This window comes from Zosterops lateralis (assembly GCF_965231275.1).
Source record: "Zosterops lateralis genome assembly, chromosome: 7".
NCBI classification, from domain to species: domain Eukaryota; kingdom Metazoa; phylum Chordata; class Aves; order Passeriformes; family Zosteropidae; genus Zosterops; species Zosterops lateralis.
The window spans coordinates 12233862-12256862 of NC_139767.1; the positions used below are offsets into that span (position 1 = coordinate 12233862).

Sequence of the window (23001 nt, forward strand, 5' to 3'; positions counted from 1 at the left end):
GCTAAAGGGCAGTGCTGGTGCATTATTGAATCTAATTCCCAGATGTCATGAGTCTGTTTTTCTCAGCTTTTGATATCTTTTCATATCATTGTAGATAGCCACTAAGAGCTGCTGTACTCTTTAAAATTACTTGGTTAAATGAGGGTTTTAAATTCCAAATTCTGTAGCAGATGCAAAAAGAACTGGCTCAGAAGATCATCTAGCTTGCTTTTGTCTTGTCATTGCAACAAGGGGAGGGAGAAGGTAGCAGTGTCTCTTAACAGTGGGAAATAGTGGAATATATTTAAGTATGGTAATAAATGTCCTTTAACATATGACAGAAAGTATGTGGAAAGGGAATTGTTCACACCTGATGAAGTGCCAGAAAGACATAACCTGTCCTTCTTCCCCACTGTGAATGACATCAAGAACCACATTCATGAAGTGCAGAAGTCCCTAAGGAATGGGGAGATGGTGTATAATTCAGAAAGTATCCCAGCAACGGTATGTTGCCCTTTGTGTATCTTTTTGATTTTGGAGTTAAATACTGGAAGTCTTAATTTTTACCACTCAGTTGTATTTCATCCAGAATTCTCTGTGACTTTTTATTTCCAGCAGCAATATTTTCAGTGGAATCTCTGGCTGAGCAAGATTGGATTAAATGTGAATAAAACCTTCTGACCTTATTTGGTATTTATCTTGTCAGCATTAGATTTCTGTTAGTTGGTTGACAAATTACACAGTATTAGCACTTCTTGAGGACTGCATGAACTGGAAACCACTGGTGTAGAAAAATTGACATGTGGTGTAAAATTTTATTCATAGCTCTGTTGTTGTCTCTGTCTTGAAGAAGCTGCTACTACTTTTCAGTAGCTGAAAAAATGGGGATGAAGTGTGTCTCAGGTGCAGTCTAAATTAGGACTTAATAAACATTTTGAATGTGTAAATAGTAATAAATGCACTTTATTGTAAGTGCAGTGAGCTTGGAGTTGAATCTTCCAAGTGCTCAGTAGCTCTTAAATCTTGTTCCTTAATTTTCTTCCATGTATTGACAAATAAAGGGCACACAGTGATCCTAGTTTTCCCAGCTATGAGACTAACTGCTAAGAAATGGCTGATTTAAAATCAGCTTTGACAAACAGTACTGTTAAATCATGCTGTGCCATCAGTCTTTTCCCTCTCCCTACACTGGTGTAGCCCAGGTGAGTGTGTTTGTTAGTTAGCCAAATGGTTTGACTATTTTCTGTTTTAAAGTCATTAAACGTTCATGAGCAGATAAAGCAGATAACCTTCCTGATACACAGTGGTTGTTTAAAAGTCTTTTACAGTACTTTTTTTTTGTGAATCAAGAGGTCCTAAAATATAATTATAAAAAAGTAAGGAAATGTAGTTTTAGACACTGTTTTCTTATCAGTCCGGTATTGAGCCTGTGTTCCTGTTGACAAGCTTGCACCCTTTCTGAGAGCCGAGTTCTTTTTCCTTTCAGCTGCAGTGGACCACAGATAGTGGGAATGTCCTCACAGAAACAGTGACTGTTGCGTTTGCCTCACCACCCTCAGATGGTAGGACTGCATGTATAACCTGTCTGTCTCCAAATGTGTTTTATTAGCCATGTCACAGAAGTTCAGTTTCCTTCCAGGAGGGTTGCTGTCATGTCCCGTCACTCAGGTGAACTTAAGAAGGATTATTTTGCTATGACTATTTTGGTTTACTTTTTTTTTCTATTTGACTACATGTGTGGAAAAAACATGCATAGTCAGGATGTTGTTGGCAGAAGTATTAAAATTATAAATTTGACTGTTATTTAGCATCTTCAAGCAAACAAAAATTTTAATGGGATGGTTGCCTGGAAAGAACATTTTACTGTGGATCACAGTGCTAATAATACCTGTTTAGAGAGAATTAAGTCACTACTGGACAGATATGTCTGTCAGGGGAGACAATACTCAGGATCCAGGAGGGTACTTGAGTTTCCAGGTAGTTTGTGCTTCACATATGTTTAATGTCTTGCTGAAAGGGAGTTAAAGTGCACATTGAGACTCCTGCTTCTCAGAAGTCATTGGCCTGATGAGTTCCAGTGCTAGGATCAGGCACTGGACAACAAGCATTGTGTTTCTGTTGTTGGAATTGAGAGCAATCTTTTCCATTTTTCCTTGATGCTTAGAACAGAAATAGAAACACAGATGTTAAGTGGCAGCAGGGCTAAGAGATGTGTTTCCTCAGTTCTTTGTGATGTAACTTCTTTATTGACGTGGTACCCAAGTATCATCTCTTCCCAGTGATTGTTGAGCCGCAAAGTGTTAAACTTCTTGCCAGTCTGCTGCAAAACTGGAGTGTAGATATGGTGGATTTTTATATAAACTTACTTTTATGCATTCTTGGTCAAAGGCCTGGTTTTTTTGAAGATGTTCTGCTGTTTTTGCTTTGTTGAAAGTGGGTTCCTACTACTATTACTTCAACTTCAAAACATATAGTAAGACGAAATACAGGTGTTTGTAACTAGATCTACTTGCTACCCACATAGTTGGAATACAAATAGGCTAAGATGTTCTGTTGGATTATGGTGGCTGGTAATAAATGTAAAATTAGATTATTCTACCTTCCCACTCTGGTTTCAAGAATATTTTGTCTACTGTGACACCAAAAGAATTTTTCCTCATGTTTGTAGATGCTTTCCCCATCCTCTGTTTAATAAGTTTGATGTGAAACTCATCAGAACTATCCCTGGCTTTTAGCAGGGATATGATTGAAGTGAGGTGGAAGAGTCTCATTGTTTGTACACGTTCAGATCATGCTGCAGACTTTGCAGATGTTTTTAATCTCAGTAGCAGAGCCAGCTGGTTTCCCCATTTAACTGAAACATGGTGGTGGGTACATTTTGTTCTAGATAGCTGATAGAGAAGTCTACAGGGACCAAAGGGGCGCTGCCACAGTTGTCATGTTCAGGATTTACTAGTGTCAACAATTATCTTGTGGTTCTTGCCTGAAGAAATCCTGATGTGTTTGTGTCCCTTTCCCCTTAGGTCAGGGAGAGATGTGGGCCAATTCCTTATTTGTTGTAGCAGGAAATATAAACCCCCAGAGGTCTGGCTCACATCATGAGTTCTCCTCAATGACTTGGTGAACCTGATTTATGTGAAGCAGTTCCATGTACACCAGTGCATTTACTGTTAAAAAAAGCAAAGGTTTGGCTCTGTTTTGTTTGGGATTTTTAAACTTGTTTTGGCTGTTGCTGCAATGGATTAATTTGAACTGAAGAGCATTATATATGCTTAGTGCTTTTAGGGAGAATTCCAGTGTTTACAGCTGTGAGAGAACAAGAGGTAAATTTTTAGCCTGAGCTTGAACAGTGTCCCTCTTTTTTAAGAAGTCTTGTTTTCAGGAAAAAAAGAAATTTGCAATGTGAACAGACTTACTGCTCTTAAGCTTGTATGCCTGTGTTGATATTGCCATTACTTGTGTTTTTATGGAGAGACACAGGATAGTTGAGCCTTCAACAGCTGTGGTAGAGCTCAGCAGGGATGACTTTTATATGAACTGCGTGCTGGAGAACACTCAGAAAGAGACCAATTCTTGCTTTCTTTGTTTTACACAGATAATTTTCTGAGACAAAGTAGCCTATCAAATGTGTAAACATCCATGCAGTGACATACTGAATTTTACAGGAAGCAAAAGTATGGGATTTGTTTAGTTTTCTGCTCATGTGAACCAGCTCAATGAATATAAGCAGAAACTCTAATTGCAGCATGTCTTTTCTCTCTTTTTATGTGTGGGTATGTGTTTGTACACATTTCAGCACATTTATAATTGTATTACAAAAACAAAGCCTGACTTCCTAAAAATGAGCTTTCATTCATGTTTGTGAAATGGAAGCAAGGGAAAACAGCATTGACTTTTCAGACTACTTTTTGTATAAATATTTTTTTTTAATTTCAATTTGTGCCGAATGGAGACAACTGTACATTTAAGAAATCAGGCAGCAACAGAACTTGTTTGTGCAGAACTCCCTATCTCCATGTGATACAACTTTCTTTTTAGTGAGTAGGGGAGGAGTTGAACTATTACCTTTTTTCCCAGGGATGTTGCTGTAGAATACAATCCAGGGAGAGAACTACTATCTCTTCTTGCATGTGAACATTCACGTATGCATGTGGGATCTCTGTAAATTATTCAAAAGAGTCTAAATATTTGAAGCACTTGTGTTCAAGAAGATTTATAGATTTGTATGTATCTTCTGGATAGATACGATAGTTAAGAGTCTGCAGATCATTATGTATGTTGAAAAATCTACCTCCACTCAGATTGCTGGAAACTTTTCCTATGATTTCCGATAGAAAAAGTTTTGCAATTGACCATTCTCAATTGTTTTGCATTCACCAGACTAATCCGCATTTACAGGGCAAGTTTTTCTTTTACCTCCATAACAGTGGAACTGAGAAATAAGAAGCTGAGCAATGTCTGCTTGTGTCTCCATAAAGCTTAACCAGAATGTTCTGGGTGACTCAAACAGGAAATGGAATGATCTCATGAGAAGTTTTCTTGCAGAAATTGTTATAAGGAGATCTCAGTTTTCACAAAACTTCTGGAAAGGAAGTAGATCATTCTTGCATTCAATAAGAATTTTGAGGATATATAATCTGTAGGCTGAAAGACCTCCAGATAAATGGGCTTTGGATGATATTGCATAGAGGTTATGCTCATTTCACAAAGATGGGAAGGGAGTGGTGAGACATAGAAAATTTCCTGTGTAGATTTTTCTTTTGAAAAACAACCCTTTCTTTCTCTGTGTTTTTAAGCCCTTACTGAGGTATAGATATTGTCAAATTATTTGCTGCTTTGCTAGAAATGTTTCAGCTTTTATGCTATAACCACAAATTCAAAGCACAGTGTAGAGTGCAATTACTTTGCTCTCAGGAACAGATTTATTGATGCCTCTTGGTTTTGCTCTGTACAGATACATACAAACTTCCTGCAGTATTGTCTTTTTTTCATACAGTCTTCTTCCTTTAGCATCCAATTTCTGCAAAGAGAACAGCATATATGTGTGTATATCTGTATTGAACAGCATATATGTCTTCTCTATATCTGTATTGAGATTGAAGGGAGTTTGTTTGGTTCACAGGGGAGGCTTTTATTAAACAGAAAGAAGAGATTTGTCATAACTGTCTGCTTCCTCACTTTGGCACTGTAGGGAGCTCAGGAGGGGAGTCAGTCATCACCAAAGCAGAATCCAACCAGAGCGGGGAGTCCTTGACACCAGAAACAGCTCAGCTGTTGTCTTCACTCTCTTCACTTCAGCCCAAGATATTTGCACAACTTCAGGTACAGTCAAGTCATTTACAGAACATGAAACATGCTGTGCTGGAAGGTGAGCTGAGAACAGCAAGTTCCCTGTCAGCTGATCCCAAACGTAGCTGGGTAACACAGACTTTGAAGTAGCTGTCAGCTCTTACTCTGGTTGCTCATTCACATTTAGCATATAGTGTTGCAGGGGATCCCACTACCATCTTTTGACAGTTTGAAGTTATGGTCTCTTGTGGAGGCAAAACCAAGAGGATGAAGGCAGTGGGTTTCTACCTCAAACCAAGTACCTATTCATTTTCTACATGGTCTAGTCATTTCATAATGAAAATGCTGTAAAACTGCAGGGAGATAAGACAGTCTTGTTTATTCCTTTTAAATCTTCTCCAGCCTCTTAAGAAAGTATCTTATAATCCTGAAACTTGCAAGTAAAAAGGCTGAAGAGGGAGGGATAAGAATGTCATGCTAAAAGAGCTTCTTCTAAAGTTCATCTCCCTTCAAAGCTGGCTTTCTTATCCTTCTTCCTAACTACTTTGAAAATCTGCCTTCATATTTTCTGAACCCCAGTGAAATGCATGATCTTTTCCCTAGAAATACAATCTGGAGTAATATTCTGTTCTGTTTGCTGTTTCATTTCTTTCTGAGGACAGCCTGGCTCCACCTCATATCATTTTATTTAAAGCAGTGTGCTTAGCTTGTAGTACCCACCTCTTGTGGGAATGGGTAGTACTGGGGAATGATCTGAAACTGAGTATCAATCCAAAATTAGAGCTTTATGGTCATAAGCTGTCTTCTAAATGCTGCTTCCATTGTTCTAATTGTTTTTGAGTGTATTTTGAGCCTAGTTTGAGTGTTCAGCCTGGGTTTGAGTGTTCAGAAGAGTTGATGAGTAGGAAGTCAAAAGCTGTATAGACAATACATTAACATTTGCATGTTAAATGCAAACTCCTGCTGTAAATACTGCCATGTTGGTACTTCTGCCTTCTCTTTCACAGGGATTACAGCTGCAGTCAACATTTACCTCAACAAACGGATCAACAGCCCTGCTAGCTGTAAATAACCATTCCCCTCCCAGCCCTGCAAGTCTCCTGGATTCCCCGGGGAGTGCAATAAGCAGCCATTCTCTAGCAGTGAGTCAGGGGCACAGTCTGCAGGCAGGTGCTGGCCTAACACAGGACGGTGCTGCTGCCCCTGCTTTTGGGACTCTGCCTGGCTCTGATCAGAGTCTGGTTGCCATGGGCCAGCTGGTACCAGCTGAAGGGGTAGATAACTCCAGAAGCCTGGAAGGAGGAGTGCATCAGATTCTCTTGGGAGACGTACAGACTATTCCAGTACGGATTGTGGACAGCCAGCCAGCACTTAGTAAGTTGCAGTTTTCTCAATAATATGTGAATATAGAAAATAAAGTGGATTTTGTTCTGCGTGTCTTGAAGAAAGGAGACAAATGTGTTGATAGTGGGGAACTCCAAAACAGACTTCTTTCACCCAATTCTATTTTTTTCTTGGGAAAGAGGAAAGATGTTTTGTGTGAAAGTGATTTTGTATCTCCAAACATTTAATTTTTTTTATAAATTGGCTTAAATATTGTTACTCAAGAGGAGCCTTACTGCAGTAAGTTCATGTCAACTTGAAATGCTTTAGAACGCAGTAGGTGACATAACTGGCTAAAAAGCAGTAACCTTCATATATGCTTTAACTATTAGCTTGAGTTCCTAAAATATTTTTCTTCTAAATGCACAATTACTGGGGCTGAAGCATTATCAATGGACTTTGAACTTCAATGTTTGATTTTTGTTTTGTTTTTAAGCTGAAGAAAATACAGAGGGTGTTGTTACCTGTGTGAGCCAATTTAAACAAGAACCAAGAGAAAAAGCATTGTCTTTGGAGACAGATAAAATCAGAGACTGCCACAGTTCCTCACCATAGTTCTTCACCTTCACCTGTGAAGCCTGGAAGGATTTTTCAAAGTGGAGAACTCTAAATGTCTTGGAAGGAAAGACGGGGCTCTCAACATACTGCCATTCTTTTTTAATTGTATTATGACATTCAGACTGAGCATATTGTAGAGTAGTTCTGACAGAAAGCTGTTTTGGTTTGACTGATGTGGCTCACTGCCAACTCCATGTCATTCAGTTGCCCTGTGGAACACCACCTCTCTCTTCTGTTTCAAGTTTTGAGTAATTTGGATTCTATCCAAATGACCCATTTTGTTCATTGTTTCTGAATGTCTTCCACAATTTAATTCATAAGCTTTAGAATGTGGATCACAATGCTGGATTTGCATTTTCCCCTTGAGACTCTTGACTCTTATTGCACTACAGAGACCATAGAATCTGTCAGCTCCAAGATCACAGAATCCAACAGCAAAATGATCCGTATAACAATGGTTTTGTGACAAAAGGAAGGTCCAGGATGCTATACTTCAAAGTGATAAAGGACATGGATGCTTAAGAAAATGCAACTTTGACCTGATCATAATGTTCCTGGTGTGAAGATCAAGGAGAGGAGAAAGGTGAGGTTGCCAGGTGAATGTAAAGTTGTGTGATGAAGAAAAGTGTGTGAATTGTAATGGTGAATGTTTTTGACTTTGATGTCTTTGAACCTAAGTTCTGCCTTTCTAATGGGGTTCTAATGTCCTTTGCAGTGCTATGGTATTTGCAGTTGTGCAGAACAACTAAATTCAGGAGTCTTTCTCATGGAAAATGATTAATGCTGCCATTTTAGCTTATCTACCTCTTGCTTTGTACACTTAGAGCTATCAGCTCAGACAAATGTGATTTGGCCTGCTGCTGTTTGTGATGTAGGGCTTGTGGATACATTCCTAACAAAGAGAAGCCCAAGAAAACAAAGGAAGTAATCAAAGCAATATATCCAAGTGTGCTGTCACCTCAACGTTCAGAAAACAAACCCACCTTTTTCAAAAGTGGCATATTCTAAAACTTATGTGGTCCATGCAATTAAAATAATTACCAGGAATCTTTAGAAAATTGAATGTTGAATTATTGTTCAGTAATATTTGAGTTAAAGCCATAGTAAATGACAAGCACTAAACTTGTAATGTGTGGCAGACATTTCCTTAAGAAAAAGAAATTGCACCTACAAATAGCTTGGAATCAGTTTAAAGCTGTACATGAAATGAAACTGATGCCAACATAGACATCAAGCACTGCAATGTTTGCTTCAGATGTTGAATTCCTAGAGCAACATTTAGAGTAGTTTGTATACAGCAGTAGAAGCTTTTCTGTTATTAGTTCCTACTAAGTAGTTGAGAGCTTGATCATAAAATAGAGGTTTTTTCTGCATGCTGTGGAAGAATTCAGTGTGAGGATTTTTTTCTTTTTCAGACTTCAAAACAAAGAACCTCAGGAAAATAATTAGTTCATTTATGTAGAGAAGAAAGTGTTGGGAATATTAAACAAGCCAAAATATTAACATTTTAAAATTGTTCCTTTACCTTACATTCAAGCATTCACAAACATCTTCTAAACAGTTGCCATTTAATTTTTTTTCATTTTCTTTTGAGTATTTAAAGCTAAAACTTTCTAAAGCCTTACATTGAGCTTGTGTTCCAAATGCCTTTATGTGCAAAATCTGTTAGATGCTATATCTTTAGTCTTAACATACATTAATTTCTTTGATGTTAACTAACATTGTAAACACTGTTTGTTTAAAGATAATGCTTATGGGTTAGCTCCCATTAGAATTTTCCAGCAGCATCATTCTCTTATTAAATAAGAGCCAGAATTTTATCATGCAAGTGCATTAAAAAATCTCCAGTTTTTTGGAGCCTCTCATATTTAGTGTCTACTCTGACTTGCTTTATGGTATGCTTTACTTATTTCTGGCTAGGAAAAATCCCCCAAGATTCACGTGAGGGGTTTTTTAAATTTGGTTGGGGTTTTTTATTTTGTCTTGCTTGTTGGTTGTTTTTTTGGTAGGTTATTTTGCTAATTATCAAAATATCTCCCAAATGGTTGTTCTCTGCTGCAGTTGTAGTTCTGGAGCACTCAGCCTTCTCTTTTCCCACTCAAAAACTGCATACCAGAATTGGTACTTCCTTCCATGCTGCTGTATTCAATAATCCATCACCATCAGTTTTTCTTAAAGTTTAAACTAATGCATTCCAAACTATATTCTCTTTCCCTATATTTCTCTTTTTTTGAGAATTTTTCCTCATTGTTGAGAATCCTTCTTTTCAAAAGAATAAATTACAGCTAAAGATTATCAGCAAGAGGTTATTTCAGTTTTAGTTCTCTTCAAAGCAGACAATACATTTGTGATTGGAGTAAAAGCTTAAAGAAAGACGAGTTACATTTCCATCAGTTCTTGCTTAGTTCCCTCATTAACAGTTCTATTTTAACACTGTTCTTTCCACGTGAGCTGTAGTCTCATCTTGTGCTGCACAGTATTTCTGATGGTATTTCTGGTTTTGACCTAGTGCTCACAGCTGGAGGAAACACTGCTTTAGTCCATCCTGAATTTCAGACTCTGAAATTAATTTTGTATTCTCTCCTGATTTGCATGGTACTCTGAAAACAATAGAAGAAAAGGTTGGAAGAATTTTAAAGAAGCAATAAATAATTAGTTGTTTTTAAAAGCTGGGGATTAGACTTGTAATTCTGTTTATTGAAAAATTTATTTTAAATGATTCTTCAGCCAATACTCATACTTTAGTCTTCAGTTTTTGTTTTCACAGAATTTCAGTTCTTTGTCTTCCAAATACATATTTCTGTTTATTGCTGTGTTTTTTAATGTAATCTTTCTTTTTTAAAGTGTGTGTTTTACATTTGTTTTGTGCTTGTTGCTAAAGGAGGAACATGAATTTATCCCCCGTTTCCAGTCTCTATATTCGATTTAATGCCTTTGTTCACTAACATCCACCTAAACTTTACAGAGAAGATTGTTATGTATCTGAAAACAATCAGAAGTAAATGCAATCACTTTCAGTGGTTAAAGTTGTTTAAATAGAATAGTCAAGGCTGATTTTTCATAGTAATCTATGTAGCTTGATGCAAAGTAGTTGGTTATAACTTTGTGTTGGAATTGTAGATGTTTTTCTCATGTTTACTTTGTTTTCTTGTGGTTGTGTGCAAGCACTCACTTTGCAAACCTAGAATTTCTGACCTTCAACAATACTGTAAATGAACAAGGATTCTCCAGTTACCCTTCTTGGTTATCTGTAAGAGTGATTGGTTACTTTATAAGAAGAGATGTTCTTCTGTATGTGCATGCAAAAATAACCTTTTGGTAAAATGTAGAGAAGGTGTAAAAAGGTACACATCCATAGCTGTCCTTCAAGGCTGGAGGCCTCTTGAATGGAAACCAGTACTGGTAATGGATGCTTTTTATGGTACAAAATTATTGCAGCTTTTACAAAATTTAGAGGCTCAAACGTCTGTATATGTGTGTGTATATTTTTTTTTCTATAGTAACTTAATGTATAATATTCCTATTCAAATGTAAACTACTTGTTCTTTTAAAGTAATGATCTCTTTTGTGGCTATGGGGGCTCATGGGGAGAAATGCAAGAGCTCTCTCAGGGCAGTGGATTTTAGGGATGATGGAGAACAAGTAGGATAACTCCAGGGAGACCAGATGGAAGAAGTTGCTGAAAAGCAAGGATCCTGTTGGAGGGCTTATGGGGGCTGTGCCTGGGGGGGCTTTGGGGCTGAGAACCCAAAGGCTCAGTGCAGTTCCTGAGTCTATCCATAGTCTTCTCTATGCCAGTAGTGTATAGTGTGAGTTCATGGTAGGAATTTAAAGATGTGGAAGTAAAGGGAAGCCTGTCTTGGTCTTAAGAACAGAAAAACTGCTTAAGTTTTGGTGAGCACCAGGGGCAGATAAATGACTCTCCATAGTCTGAGGTGCCCATTCTTAGCTTCTAATATGAAGAAACTCTTCTTCCGCCCAGGGCTGTAGACTCTTTTTCTTTACCTCTTACCAAGGGAAACAAACCTTCTCTTCCCAACTGGATTAACCTGCTGCTTTCCTCATCCCACTGACTGCAGCTCAGTATTTCCCCAAATGTCTCTTTCTTCACACTTATTAAGGCTTCCCCAGATATTTCAGGCTCTCAGGCCTTCCAATTCTCAGTGTTTCACTGTTGGACTGTTGAAGGAGCTGCTGAGTTCACTGCACAGGTAAACACTGGTGAGCTTTGCCCCGTCAGTTTTTCTCCCTCCTTCCCCACGATCATAAGTACATATGTTCCTTTAAATTTCATTAAGTGTTTTTACTTGCTTGCTTAGGGGCTTATCATCATTACTGGGATGAATATGAAGGAGCCCTGTTTCACAGACCATTCATTTAAATTTGTAGCAACTGAAAAGATTTGATAAAACAAGAAGGAAAGGATGGTTTATCTGCCAGCTGTTAGGGCTGGCCTCTCTCATACCACTCGAATTCTGATTCTGGCTGTGGATAGTAGCTGCCTGTTAAGTTGTCTGTCTGGCACTTGTGGCAAAAGAGCAATTTTCTCCCTTAAGCCTATTCAAGCAGGTATTATCTCAGGTGTTTAGGTAGGAAGAATCTGTTCCATTAGAGATAGAAAGCTGAGGATGGTGCTGGGAAAAGTTACTGCTTTTTGTCTCTGATGAGAAAATTGTCTTTGATCTGCCTTGCCTTTCTGAGCAAAGCTTTCGTAGGGATAGACTTCAGAGCCTATCCCATCATTAACAATTATCTTCTCCCAGCAACAATGCACCTCATTAATGAATGAAACAAGCCTTGTGTAAAACAGGTGGTGTTGATTTTTTAGGTCAGAAGCTATCCAGCTGGTCTATCCAACAACAGCAGCTAAGGTATGATTTGGAGGGGAAAAGAGGAGAGAGCAAATAACAGGAGTGTATGTACATGCTTTTTTTTTCCTTCCAATATAAGCCCTTACATTTTAGTATCCCATTCCATTTCTGATGCACAGGACAAATGACGTATTTATTTTCTGGAGGGATTTGAAGTGTTTTCTGAAGTGCCTTCAAAGGAGTGATCATAAATAGTACTGCTGTATCATACAAATTACTAGTACATGTTTGTCAACTAGGACTGCATTCTGTTCTTGTACAGAAGGGGTTTTAAAAGCCTGGAAAGCTTTACAAGGACGAGTACTGAGTGTCCTTGTCCTAAGCAGTCTTCCCTGGACAGGAAAATAGGAGCTGTGGGAGTAATTCTCCTCAGTAGTCTTTTAGCCTCTAATAGATAGAAGAAACCTTGCAAAAAGCATGTATATGATGGGCCCTTACACAAGTTACCTTTGGATATGTAATAGTTTTAAAATACATATGCACATGTATATAGATGTATGTACTGCAAAATAAAATGCACACATGACTATAGTTGTTTGCACAGTTCTTTAATACTATTTTAATTGCACTTATCTGTGGTTAAATGATGCAGATATTTTAGGGCACATGTAATCAGATATTTTAATGTGGATAATTGGAATTCATGTTTTTACTACAACCATCCTTCGCTCTCTGCAGTGCGGCTCAGTTGGTCATTTGGCATGTACTGGCTTCTGTTAATGACATTCTGCCTGTTTAAACAAGAGCATGCTGTTCTAAGTAAATTAAATTTCTCACTCTTCCTGATCTTTTTTCTAATAGGGATTGATAAGGCTCATAATGAAAATCTGTTTGTAATATAGTGCTTTCATAAGAGTTAATTTCTGGGTCCTCACTAGGAAGAAACTGGAGAGCAAAAGCTTACGTACTGTTGGATCTGTCATTTGGACATTTGTCTAATTACTTGGTTTTCTATAGCAGGACAGTGTCAATACAGCATAAACTGCCGCTAAAATACTGTAAAAATTGCAACTCTCTCCCTTGGTCAAATGTTGACAGTTCAGTGGCTCCAGGAAAGATCATAGGAATACTTTGCTCTTTGGAGAACAGTCTGTAGATATTGTTTGAAACATAATTAGATGTGGTCATCAAATGGCAGTAGGAGACCCAGAAGCAGTGAGGTGTGTGTTGGCAGATCAGTGAGGGAGGGAGAAGTTCAGTCCCAGTGTCCTTGTGCCAGACTAACATTCTCTGTGCTAGTCTGAAAGCACCCTTCAGAAACAGTGGTTGTCTTTGTGTGCTGACATGGCTGCACTTTCTGCTTACCCACTCAAGAAGTTCTACAAACCTTCAAGGGACATGGAGAGCATGAAGGTGTGTAAGATTTCCTGAGAGGACCTGCAGGAGTGAAACAGGAGATTAAAGTTTCATTACATGACTTCTATGTAATGCACTTTGTTTGGTGGGAGGAAGAAAATTTCCAATAGAGAATAAAAGTAAATCTTCCTTTTCAGAATATTAGTATTATTGCTAACTCTCTCTGGTCTGCTTGCCAAGATGCCTGATGTTTGGACATATCTCAATGTTTTTATGACTGCATCCCAAAATTTTAATGAATACTCAGTCATACATTGTCATCTTTGCATGTCCTACTGAAACTTTAGGCCAGTGACCTCCTGATCTTTTATTGTCTGTGTGCATTTTCTTAAAGTAAATGAAAGTTTGTTTTATAAAGAAACAGCAGAGAGCTTTTATCCAGAATCTTTTCAGATGTGTACCTTCAGAGTAGCTTTAACTTAATAATGTTGTGTATTTCTAACCCTTTAATAATAAAATAACCAAAGCCTTTTCATTTTATTTCTTTTTATCCAGAACATGAAGCATTCCAAACCACCCCTCAAAACCACCATGCTCAGAGCCTGAAAGGTTTGGCACTTTTCTTCCTCTGTAGCTGATCTTCCATCTGTGCTGTGTTCAGTGTCTTGTATGCAACACCAGAATCCAGAGTTAAGACCTATCCTGTCACATGAGGGCAGTTTTTCATCTGCATGATCTACCTGGTCACTTGACATCATGTCAGTAACAATATCTGCAAACCACAGTTTTTTCATTAACATCTGTCACATCAGTTCTACATGTGGCAGATTTTCTTTGTGTGTGGAATTTGCACTGGTTTAGTGAAATCAATGGTGTCAAAAACAGTCAGTTCTCATTAACTGAGAGCCTTCTGTTGTGAATTTGATCTTAATCTGAGCTAGGGACAAATTCTGAGGCCGTGCCCCTGTGTTCTGCAGTGCTTGTTGAGCAGAAGAAAAATCTTCCAGCTCCCAAGAACAGCTGCATTTGTGTTTCTACCTGATGCAAAGCTGCTCACATTAATCTCTTGAAGGATGGCTCATGGAATTCTGCATTCCACTTAAGGGAAGATGAAGTCTCTGTGTATGAAAGCTCGGTAGAAAATGTTCAGAGAGTTGGGAGCACCTAGAACAGTCAGTCTCAAGTGTACTTAATTTAGGAATAGGAGCCAGGTAGAAGAAATAAGCAACTGAAGAATATCATGGTAAAAGTAGGCATTCTTGCTCTTTACATAGCATTGCCCTTACATAATATTTTTTCTTAAATATGTTCTTTGACAAACACTGGTCAGCAATGAAAAGAAAACAAATCTCAATTTCTCCCCACTGCCAGTGTACAGTTTAACAGTGCTTCAGCAAGTTAATCACAAGTTGGGCCTAAAAATTTATTCTCGATCTAAGTTCAGTTTTTCTTTGTCAGGTCACTGTTAAGTTATAAAATTTAACTTTTTTGCATAGCTGTTTCTTTTACAGCTAAAATTAAATGTGAGAGAGAATTGGAAATTTTGTTTCTTACAAAGGACACTTCAGTTCTCTGAAGTGTGCAAGTGTTTCCCCCTTGTCTTCCACTTTTATCTATCAGTTCACTATGTATTGGCTGTTTTCTCAGGATCACTTACCTCTGAGAGTACTCCAGATAACTGTCAAGAGACCAGAGCAGAGAACAGAAGAGGAAAAGAAGTTTGCAAAAAGCTGCTTGCAGGAGATAAAAAGCTCTCAAAGTTACAGCTGAAGATTGCAATTTCTTATGGCTGAAATGGCTCACTTTACATGGTAAATGTTTTTTTAATATACTACTTTTTTATTTGTTGATTTTGTTACTATTTATGCTCTGAGCTCACATCTAATAACAGCTGGAATTGTAATTATGTATTTTGCTTTTATCTTCAGTGCACTAGTTATCTTCTGAATGCAAGCTGGTCTGATAACTCCATGTTTTTGGCTGTTGACAAAGCTGTTATCACATCTGAGGTGTTCCATACATGGAAGGAGATAAAGGAAGTGGAAACCTTCTTGACCTTGCTTCTACTGAGAACAGATGATCTGTGGAAAGAGGGCTTTACCAGTTCAAAATCAATATCCTCACAATAATTTGGTGGGTGTAGAGGTTTTTCATGTCAAGTGCTAGTGCATGTCTAACTTTGTACATAATACAAGCCATAAAATGACCTCTCACTGGCCTGGCCATATTTTTTGTTGTCTCCTACCACTGTACTTACTGCTTTTTGGGAGTGGGGAAATTGTTTTAACATGTTCTCATTTTCCACTTTTCTGCCTTTCACCTGTTGCCTCTTTCTCATACCCAGAGCAGCACAGAAACAATTTCTCATTTTAAAAACCTTCTCTATCCTATTCCAATTCTTCTCTATCTCTGTTTCAATGGACCTGCCACGCCACACAGTTGAGCACATCAGTGAAGCTGGGGCACCTCTGTGGAGGTGTCTGTAAGAAAGGGCAAAATGCTGCATGGCAGAGAGGAATGAGGAAGAAGGTGAAACAGTCCTCTGAGCACCCAGGTCAGAGAAGGAGGAGAGGGAGGAATTGCTTTAGGTGCTGGAGCAAGTGTTTTCCCTGCAGGCCACAGAGGATCACATGCTAGAGCAGGTGCAGATTTTTCTGAAGGAACTGCAGTCCATGGAGAGGAGCCATGCCAGAGCAGGCTTCTGCTGAAGGACAGCAGCCTGTGGAGAGGACCTACGATGGAGCAACAGAAAGAAGCTGTTACGGACTGATTGCAATGCCCATGTTCCAGTTTGCCTGTGCTCCTTGGACAAGGAGAGACAGAGAAGTTGGAGGTTCAAAGTATGAAGTTGAGTCTGAGGAAAGAGGGCAATGGGAAGAAAATGTGCTGTTTTAATTTGCTTTTGTTTCTCAGTGATTTAATCTATTTTAATTGGCAATAAATTAAATTAGGCTTTCCTCCTGTTGGTTCAAATATTGGAATTTACATCTGGACACAAGTCACAGTGGAAAATCTTGATTTCTGTTTGATCACTGCAAGTCACTATTGCCTTTAATTTTTAAGTAATCAAATTTTAATTTTTAAGAATTTGTTCTGTATGAAGGAAGTAGTGTACCTTGTCTGAATCAGGAATTGCATTTCTGGATGTATTCTATTTAGATCTTTCAAGTTCAGTGTACTCATCTCTTCATTAGAGTAGATCTCAGGTGGAGAATTAACTCAGGAACATGTCTAATCCATTACATTTCAGCTGGAAAAGAATTCCAGCCATATTTTTACAGGTTTGAGCATGAGAAAGTCATTCTTAGAAGAGGATGCTGAAGCAGTAGATTCTTTTTTATCTACTTTGGTAAAGCTGTTCTTACAGGTGTTAAGGGTGTGGCATCTTCCCACTGTTACGTCTAGCAGTGCTTCGGAATGGGGTGAGTGGCATCTTTGGTGAAAGTGCTGTTAACTTCAGGAAAAGAAATAAGCGTTTGGGAATGAGATTTGTATTCTTGTTCTCTTTTCAGAGATTATTTTCCTGAATAAAAAGGGAACTTCCTTTAGAGGATAGGCTTTATATGCATGTTCTTACACCACCTTTGGAAAATACCTGGTACTGGACACCAAGGGTATCTAGACAGGGTACTAGGTGACATGACACATTACTGGTTTATAATGGGGGGCACTGGAATGTAAAATTGATTAATTGCTTCCTAACATTAGCTAAATTAATATCTTTTTTTTTCATCCTTTCTCTTCACATTTCACTAGAAAGGGAGGAGTCTCTGTTAAAGGGAACACAGTGAATTGTTAGTTGTCCATAAAACTGTTTATGGAAGAGTTGGATGAAAAGGACTTCTTTGATAATGAATTAGATGAGCTTTGGAAAGAATTGCATGGTCATTGTAACCTCAAATATTTTCTTCCAATGTTATCACTCACTATTGATTATTGTCTGATTGTTTATTTGCTGTAAGCTTTTCTGGCCATGTGAAGACCATAAAAATAATACATATGGCAGTTTTCTTTGCTCTTGAACTTTTATAAAAGGGAAAAGAATCCTTCATTTTGCATTTAGCCACCAGCTGCTCTGGAAAAGTCCATGATTATCCGTGTTCCATAGCTACCAAAAATCTTTGGTGCTGAAGTATTCCTTAAACTTGTGATTTTGCCTTGGATCGGGCAAAGTGAATTTGACATCTTTAAAAAAACCAAATTTAGCATCTTCAGGAGCTGTGACCTAGGGTTCATCAGTTGCAATTGTAAAAATATTAGTGTTTTCATAGTGAAATGTTTTTATTCATCTAGTTTAATCTATGAGCAAAAGTATCTCCATTCCTTTTACTTCAGACTTCTGAACTCCTTTGCAAAATGAGAGATCACTAATGAGATTAGCTAATAACTACAAAAATGGAAAAGTTTCACCAGGGACAGGTGCTAACAAAATGTTGTACCATAAAGTCAGCCAGCATTAGCCAACATTATTAGTAAGGCAAGATCTTTCAGAGATTAACTGCAGGCTAATACTTTTTGTGGTACACTGACATTTATTCTGATCTTGCAAACAAAAATAATGTTTATGTGCCATTGCAGAAAGAACTGGGAAATAAAGCACTTTGTAAAATGCCAGTCTGTGGTGGTTTTGGTTTCTCTTGGCTTTGTCAAGCTTTTACTTGGTGTTCATTCCTTTGTGTATCCATTGTAGGGTCTGTATCTGATCTCTTACATAGAGTAAGCTAGAATAAGTTACTAGTTAACACTTAGAGCATAAGACCCTTCATGGCAAGATGTGATATTTTATATATTTTCTGTAACAAATAGTAAAAGTTGAATATTCTTGCTAATTATCACAAGAGATTTAAGAGAGTCTTCACATGCTGTATTCATTATTTTTGTCTGTGTTTCAGAATTCTCATTTCTTTGCAAGTTGTCAAGAGATTTTAGCAATGAAATTACTATTTTGAAATGAACTGTAGGTTCCTGACTGCAGTTAAAATGGTTTCAATTAGGGAAACCAGGTTTGTATTAATTTTGAATGACTAGAATTTCCAGGAAGAAGAGACATTGGAGCCACCTTTGCGCACATAGAAATGCTACTTTTTGGGCATAATGTTACAAAGTTCAACAAGGTTACCAGAGAAATTTGACTGTCATCACAGCCAAGGATAGCGTGGTGTGAGGCAGTGATGCTTCCTGCTCTGAGATGCCTGGAATACTCTGTGTTCATTATTCAGTGTCTTGCTGCTGGCATACCAGTGAGATGAGAAAAAGATGAGAGTCCATGATAAATGTTTTGTTCAAACCCAGAAACAGAGGCAACAGCTGGCATATTTAAAATTTTCACACAGGTGAGTGTCTTGAGATATTTGAGGAGTGAAAAATTGTTGTGGGTTTTTGTTTTTTGGGTGTTTTTTTTTCCTCTCTCTCTCTCTACCATTGTCTAGTAACAAAAGATAATATGTTAAGCTTATATGGAGAGTTTCCTAGGATCTTGGGTCAAGTAGTGCTAATAATATTACAGATTGGTAACAGGGCTATTTGGGTGCTTTTTTTCAGATTTTTAGTTGCTGTCACTTATTTTCTCCAGGAAATTTTTGTCAGTACATTCCAGTGGCATGCTGTCTCCACAATGTTGAAGTAGTTTTGTTTACTAACTTGGAAAAAATTTTCTTTCCCATTACTGAGGTGATTTACAGGAAGGTTAGTTGAGTTGGCTGTCTAGATAAAACATAGTCTTCTGGAGATGGAATTATTTAAGGCTGCTGAGATGGCAGAATATGGTGAGTACTGAGATTTTGAAGAACCAGAGGACAATTTTTTGATTATACCATTGTTGGAACATAGCATTCACCAAGGCTGATACCTGAAGCAGAAATTCTTTTGCACAGGTCAGCCAGAGTTTACCATTCTTGCTCACAAAGTAAGAACTGAACTAGGTTATTGACTACTTGACCAGCACTTATTCCAATTCCTTCTCACTGTTTTAGAATGAATGCTTAACTTTTGGCTGCTTGAGAAGTGCAGTTTCACAACCAAGTACTTTAGCTGTCTTCTAGGTGACAATGTGTCAGAAGTTTCTGAAAGAGGACCTGGGGAAAATACTGAAGAAAGATCTAGGAAAGTCTGTATCACAAATAAAATGTGCACCAAAACAAACTCTTGCTTTTAAAAAGCCCACAGAACATGTTCTGAAATGGTGGGGCATGAGCCAAGCTGGTATTGTGGGCCTGGGCACAACCTATCACAAACCTCCAAAACCCTCTCAGCAGCAGCACACACACAAATTTGTTCCTGTTCACCCCAAGCCAGAAAAGAAGTCTCTACTTAGGCCACATACTAAATTAAAGTTAATTTTTAGTGTCATTTCACCACATCCCAGTTTAAATGGGTTGCTTGAGAAAGCAGTCTAAAAACAATGATGCAGTCAAAAATTGAAGCTATGTTTTTTAAAAGTAGAAGGTGAAAAAATGAATCTGTGTTCAAATCTGTAATTTCTGTTTTCCATTAGAAGGGAGACAGTGGGGAAATAATATTTACCTACTATTGCTATGTAGTGTAATAGGTAATAGTCTGATGAATTTGTGGCAGAAAGGAGTGCTCAAAATGCCTTAAAGCACTGGGACAAAAAATGCCACTCTCTTGTAATTTTTAATTAGTTGTATTTTTAAATTTTCTCTCTATGTGAACTGATGTTTTAATATATTGTATAAGGAAAGCATGCGATTTTTTTATTTTGTGACAGTTGATTCTCATTGCTAATGTACATCTTGACGTTATAATCCATATTTATAACATTATCACTTATACAAGGACAACCAGTATTACCAGAGAAATAGCACAGAATGGGGCATCCAAAACTACTTCTGTTGGCTTTTATCAGATTTTTGTTTGTTTTGAGTGGCAGTAGATAACTGACAAGAATAATTTAGAGCCCACTCTTTCCTTGGAAAGTCTGTGCCCTGCTGTGTATTTTTTGTCATCTACAGGATCAAGCAGAAGAGATAGTCTGAGGGTTCTGCTGTTTGGAAGACAATGGCTGCGGAGTTACTGAGTGTGGGCAGGGGACACAGTCACCATCTCTGTATCCAGCAGATGAGAGAACAGGGAATGAAATAGAAGATGTGAGCCCCATTTTTCTTCTGGTGTTGCCATGTTAGATCAAAAGATTTCTGGGGGAATTAATGAGCAGCACTGCAGGAGAAAGCAGAGGTGGGACTTGGTGATGGCATCTTGTTGAACTCCACTAAGTCATCCAGCTACTTCTGTGGCATTGGAAGTGAGAGGATACTTTCCCAGTCCTCCTTCAGACTGTTTGGAAGGAGTATGTTCTGTCCCAGGCTATCCATTCCCTACTTCCTGACTTTGAGAGGGATGATGCCAGTTAGGCCAGCAGATTATGAGAAGAGATGGAAATTGGCTAAGTGCACCCTGCTCAGACAACAAACATTAGTAGCAGTTCCAGTAAATGTTGCCAGTTCTTTCTGCAGCAGGTGCTCTGTACATCAAGAGATGGCAAATTTAGGAACTATACTTCTGCAGGCTGCAAAACCCATGAGATTTGTGTGTGTATGTGCAGCCTCATGCAATGCACACAACATGTGGAACTATGTAATAATTCGTTAATAGTAACTGCTACTAACAACTTGGCAGAAAGCTGCCTTCAGTCATCCTATGAAAAGCAAAGAGCTTGTCTTGATGTGACAGCTCAATGAGGCAAGGACCTTAGAAACTTTATAGAATGTACAGCAGTTTGACAAAGACAGTGATTAGAAAATTCATATTTTCTGAGGTGTTAGGTGCTCTACTTGTGTGTTAAAAGAATTTTAAACATTTAGCATGGTTTTTACCATGTATTGCTGTTTCTGTGTTGAGTAGTCACCGAAGTCCACATTATAATTACACATGCAGGAATTTGATTTTTTTACCTTGGATTAGAGAACACAGTCTTCAAGCTGTTTTCAGGCTGGCATTATAGAAGAATTAGAGGGTTTATTCTAATTAGATACTGAAATTTAAGAAATGTAATAAAATCACTAGTGGCTGTAATCAATGACAGTCTGCATAAATTGTAAAGTCAAACTCTTGGGAAGGGTCTGTATGGTTTGTGAATCATTAGTGACTCTGCTTTCTTCAGCTAACATCAAAATTCATTTCCAGGTTCTGTCAGCCAGTATCCAGGCATTGCTTTGTTCTGCAAACAGGTGGAAAGAGAGAGATTGCAGTGGGGTGACCCGTGCAATCATAGACAGGAGGTGGTGCATGTAAGACATCAGATAAAGTAGCACTGAATGAAGGGAGAGGCCGTGCCAAAGTTCTAAATGTAGAGGAGCACTAAGCAATTGCCAACATTAATAGGCACCACTTCTGGAGCATCAGCACTGAGATATATGGTTATCTCAGCCTGGCCTGACCTGGTTTTCCACGTCAGCTGATCTCCCTGCACTTCACCCCTTGTTTCTTCCCCAGCTCTGGCAGTAGGGAGATATGGCACAAGGTGCAGTGTCCCTGCTCAGCACAATGCTGTTCTTTTCCTAAGAAAAGCCACAACTGATCTGTTTTGTGTGTGGGTGACTGGAACTCTCTGGCCACAACATCAATGCATGAAGTTAAAGCATCTCAGACTGTATGAAAGGAGAAGGAGAGGTTCCTGGAGTTTCAGTGCTACTTATTCTGCAACTTGCAACGTGGAATGAAGTCTGTGATCCTCCCAGCAAGACCAGACCAGTTTGGATTTAACACAGAATCAGATTCTTCTTACATTAATGGCCTCTTCAAAACTGAAGCCTCATAGGGAGTTTAATTAGGTGCTTGATCTTTCTGGAATATTGTAGCTCTGATGGACGTGATGTATATGAAAGACAAGGCTTGGGTGTCAAAGAGAGGACAGCAGACACTAGTGCGGAGTCATTGGGAATGTCACAATGAAATCTGCATTGCCTGCCCCTGGACTACAGAATTGTGCCTTTCTTCTGAACATAGGAGAAGGAGCTTTCTAAACCACTGAGCACAGGTGTAAAGGTTGGTGTTGTAGGTTCTATGTACTAGTTTGGCTTGCAGTTTTGGTGAGCGACTGTGTGTAGCAGCAAATTCATTTGACCTTTCCTATCTTGTTTTGCCTCTCTCTAACATTCTTTGCTTTGTGTTTTGAGAGGATTGCTGTACCATAGAGAGAGGCTTCCTGGCTCCAGGCACAACAGAAATACTGTAGTCACTGGAGCAGAGACATACAGGCTTTAGCATGTTTGTGCTTGTCACCTCTAAAACCACTCCCAAATGCCACCAAAAAAGATGTTGGCTACACATCTTCTTCTTTCCCTGGGTCTGGGAAAGGAAACTTGCTAACACACTCTGGAAGATTTAAACTGTAGCCCATAGATGCCTTTTTCACCTACATGATTTACTCAGGTAACACCATTTGGGTACCCTGGAGAAGGGGAGTTCTAACACCACTGAAACAATCCTGTTTTGCTCTTCAAGGCCAGAATCATTATCTTGCCAGTTTATATTGGTCTCCTGTGAAAGCTGGTAACAAGATTGGACTTGTACAATCTTTACCTGTATTTCATGGATTAGAATGCAAACTAAGATCCTGCCTTTTCCTTTCCTGTGAGTGTGTTTGCCTCATCATTCTTAGGGTGAC

At 38.4% G+C, this 23001-nt stretch overlaps 1 protein-coding gene across 7 annotated transcripts in view; it reads left to right on the forward strand.

Moving 5' to 3' along the window:
• The window catches only part of CARF (calcium responsive transcription factor), a 31515-nt gene extending 13533 nt beyond the window's left edge, over positions 1-17982 (forward strand). For 5 of the 7 annotated variants that reach the window (XM_083865273.1, XM_083865274.1, XM_083865278.1 and 2 more), the window contains 8 exons: positions 321-483; positions 1466-1541; positions 5171-5301; positions 6276-6642; positions 7088-7792; positions 13932-13985; positions 15024-15187; positions 15305-17982. In XM_083865273.1, the coding sequence (XP_083721399.1) occupies positions 321-483; positions 1466-1541; positions 5171-5301; positions 6276-6642; positions 7088-7206 (856 nt within the window). In that variant the 3' untranslated portion in view covers positions 7207-7792; positions 13932-13985; positions 15024-15187; positions 15305-17982. Of the gene's footprint in view, positions 1-320; positions 484-1465; positions 1542-5170; positions 5302-6275; positions 6643-7087; positions 7793-12037; positions 12081-13931; positions 13986-15023; positions 15188-15304 lie in introns of all 7 variants that reach the window. The other 2 variants (XM_083865275.1, XM_083865276.1) reach the window with 2 other exon arrangements.
• The last annotated feature ends 5019 nt before the right edge of the window (positions 17983-23001 follow it).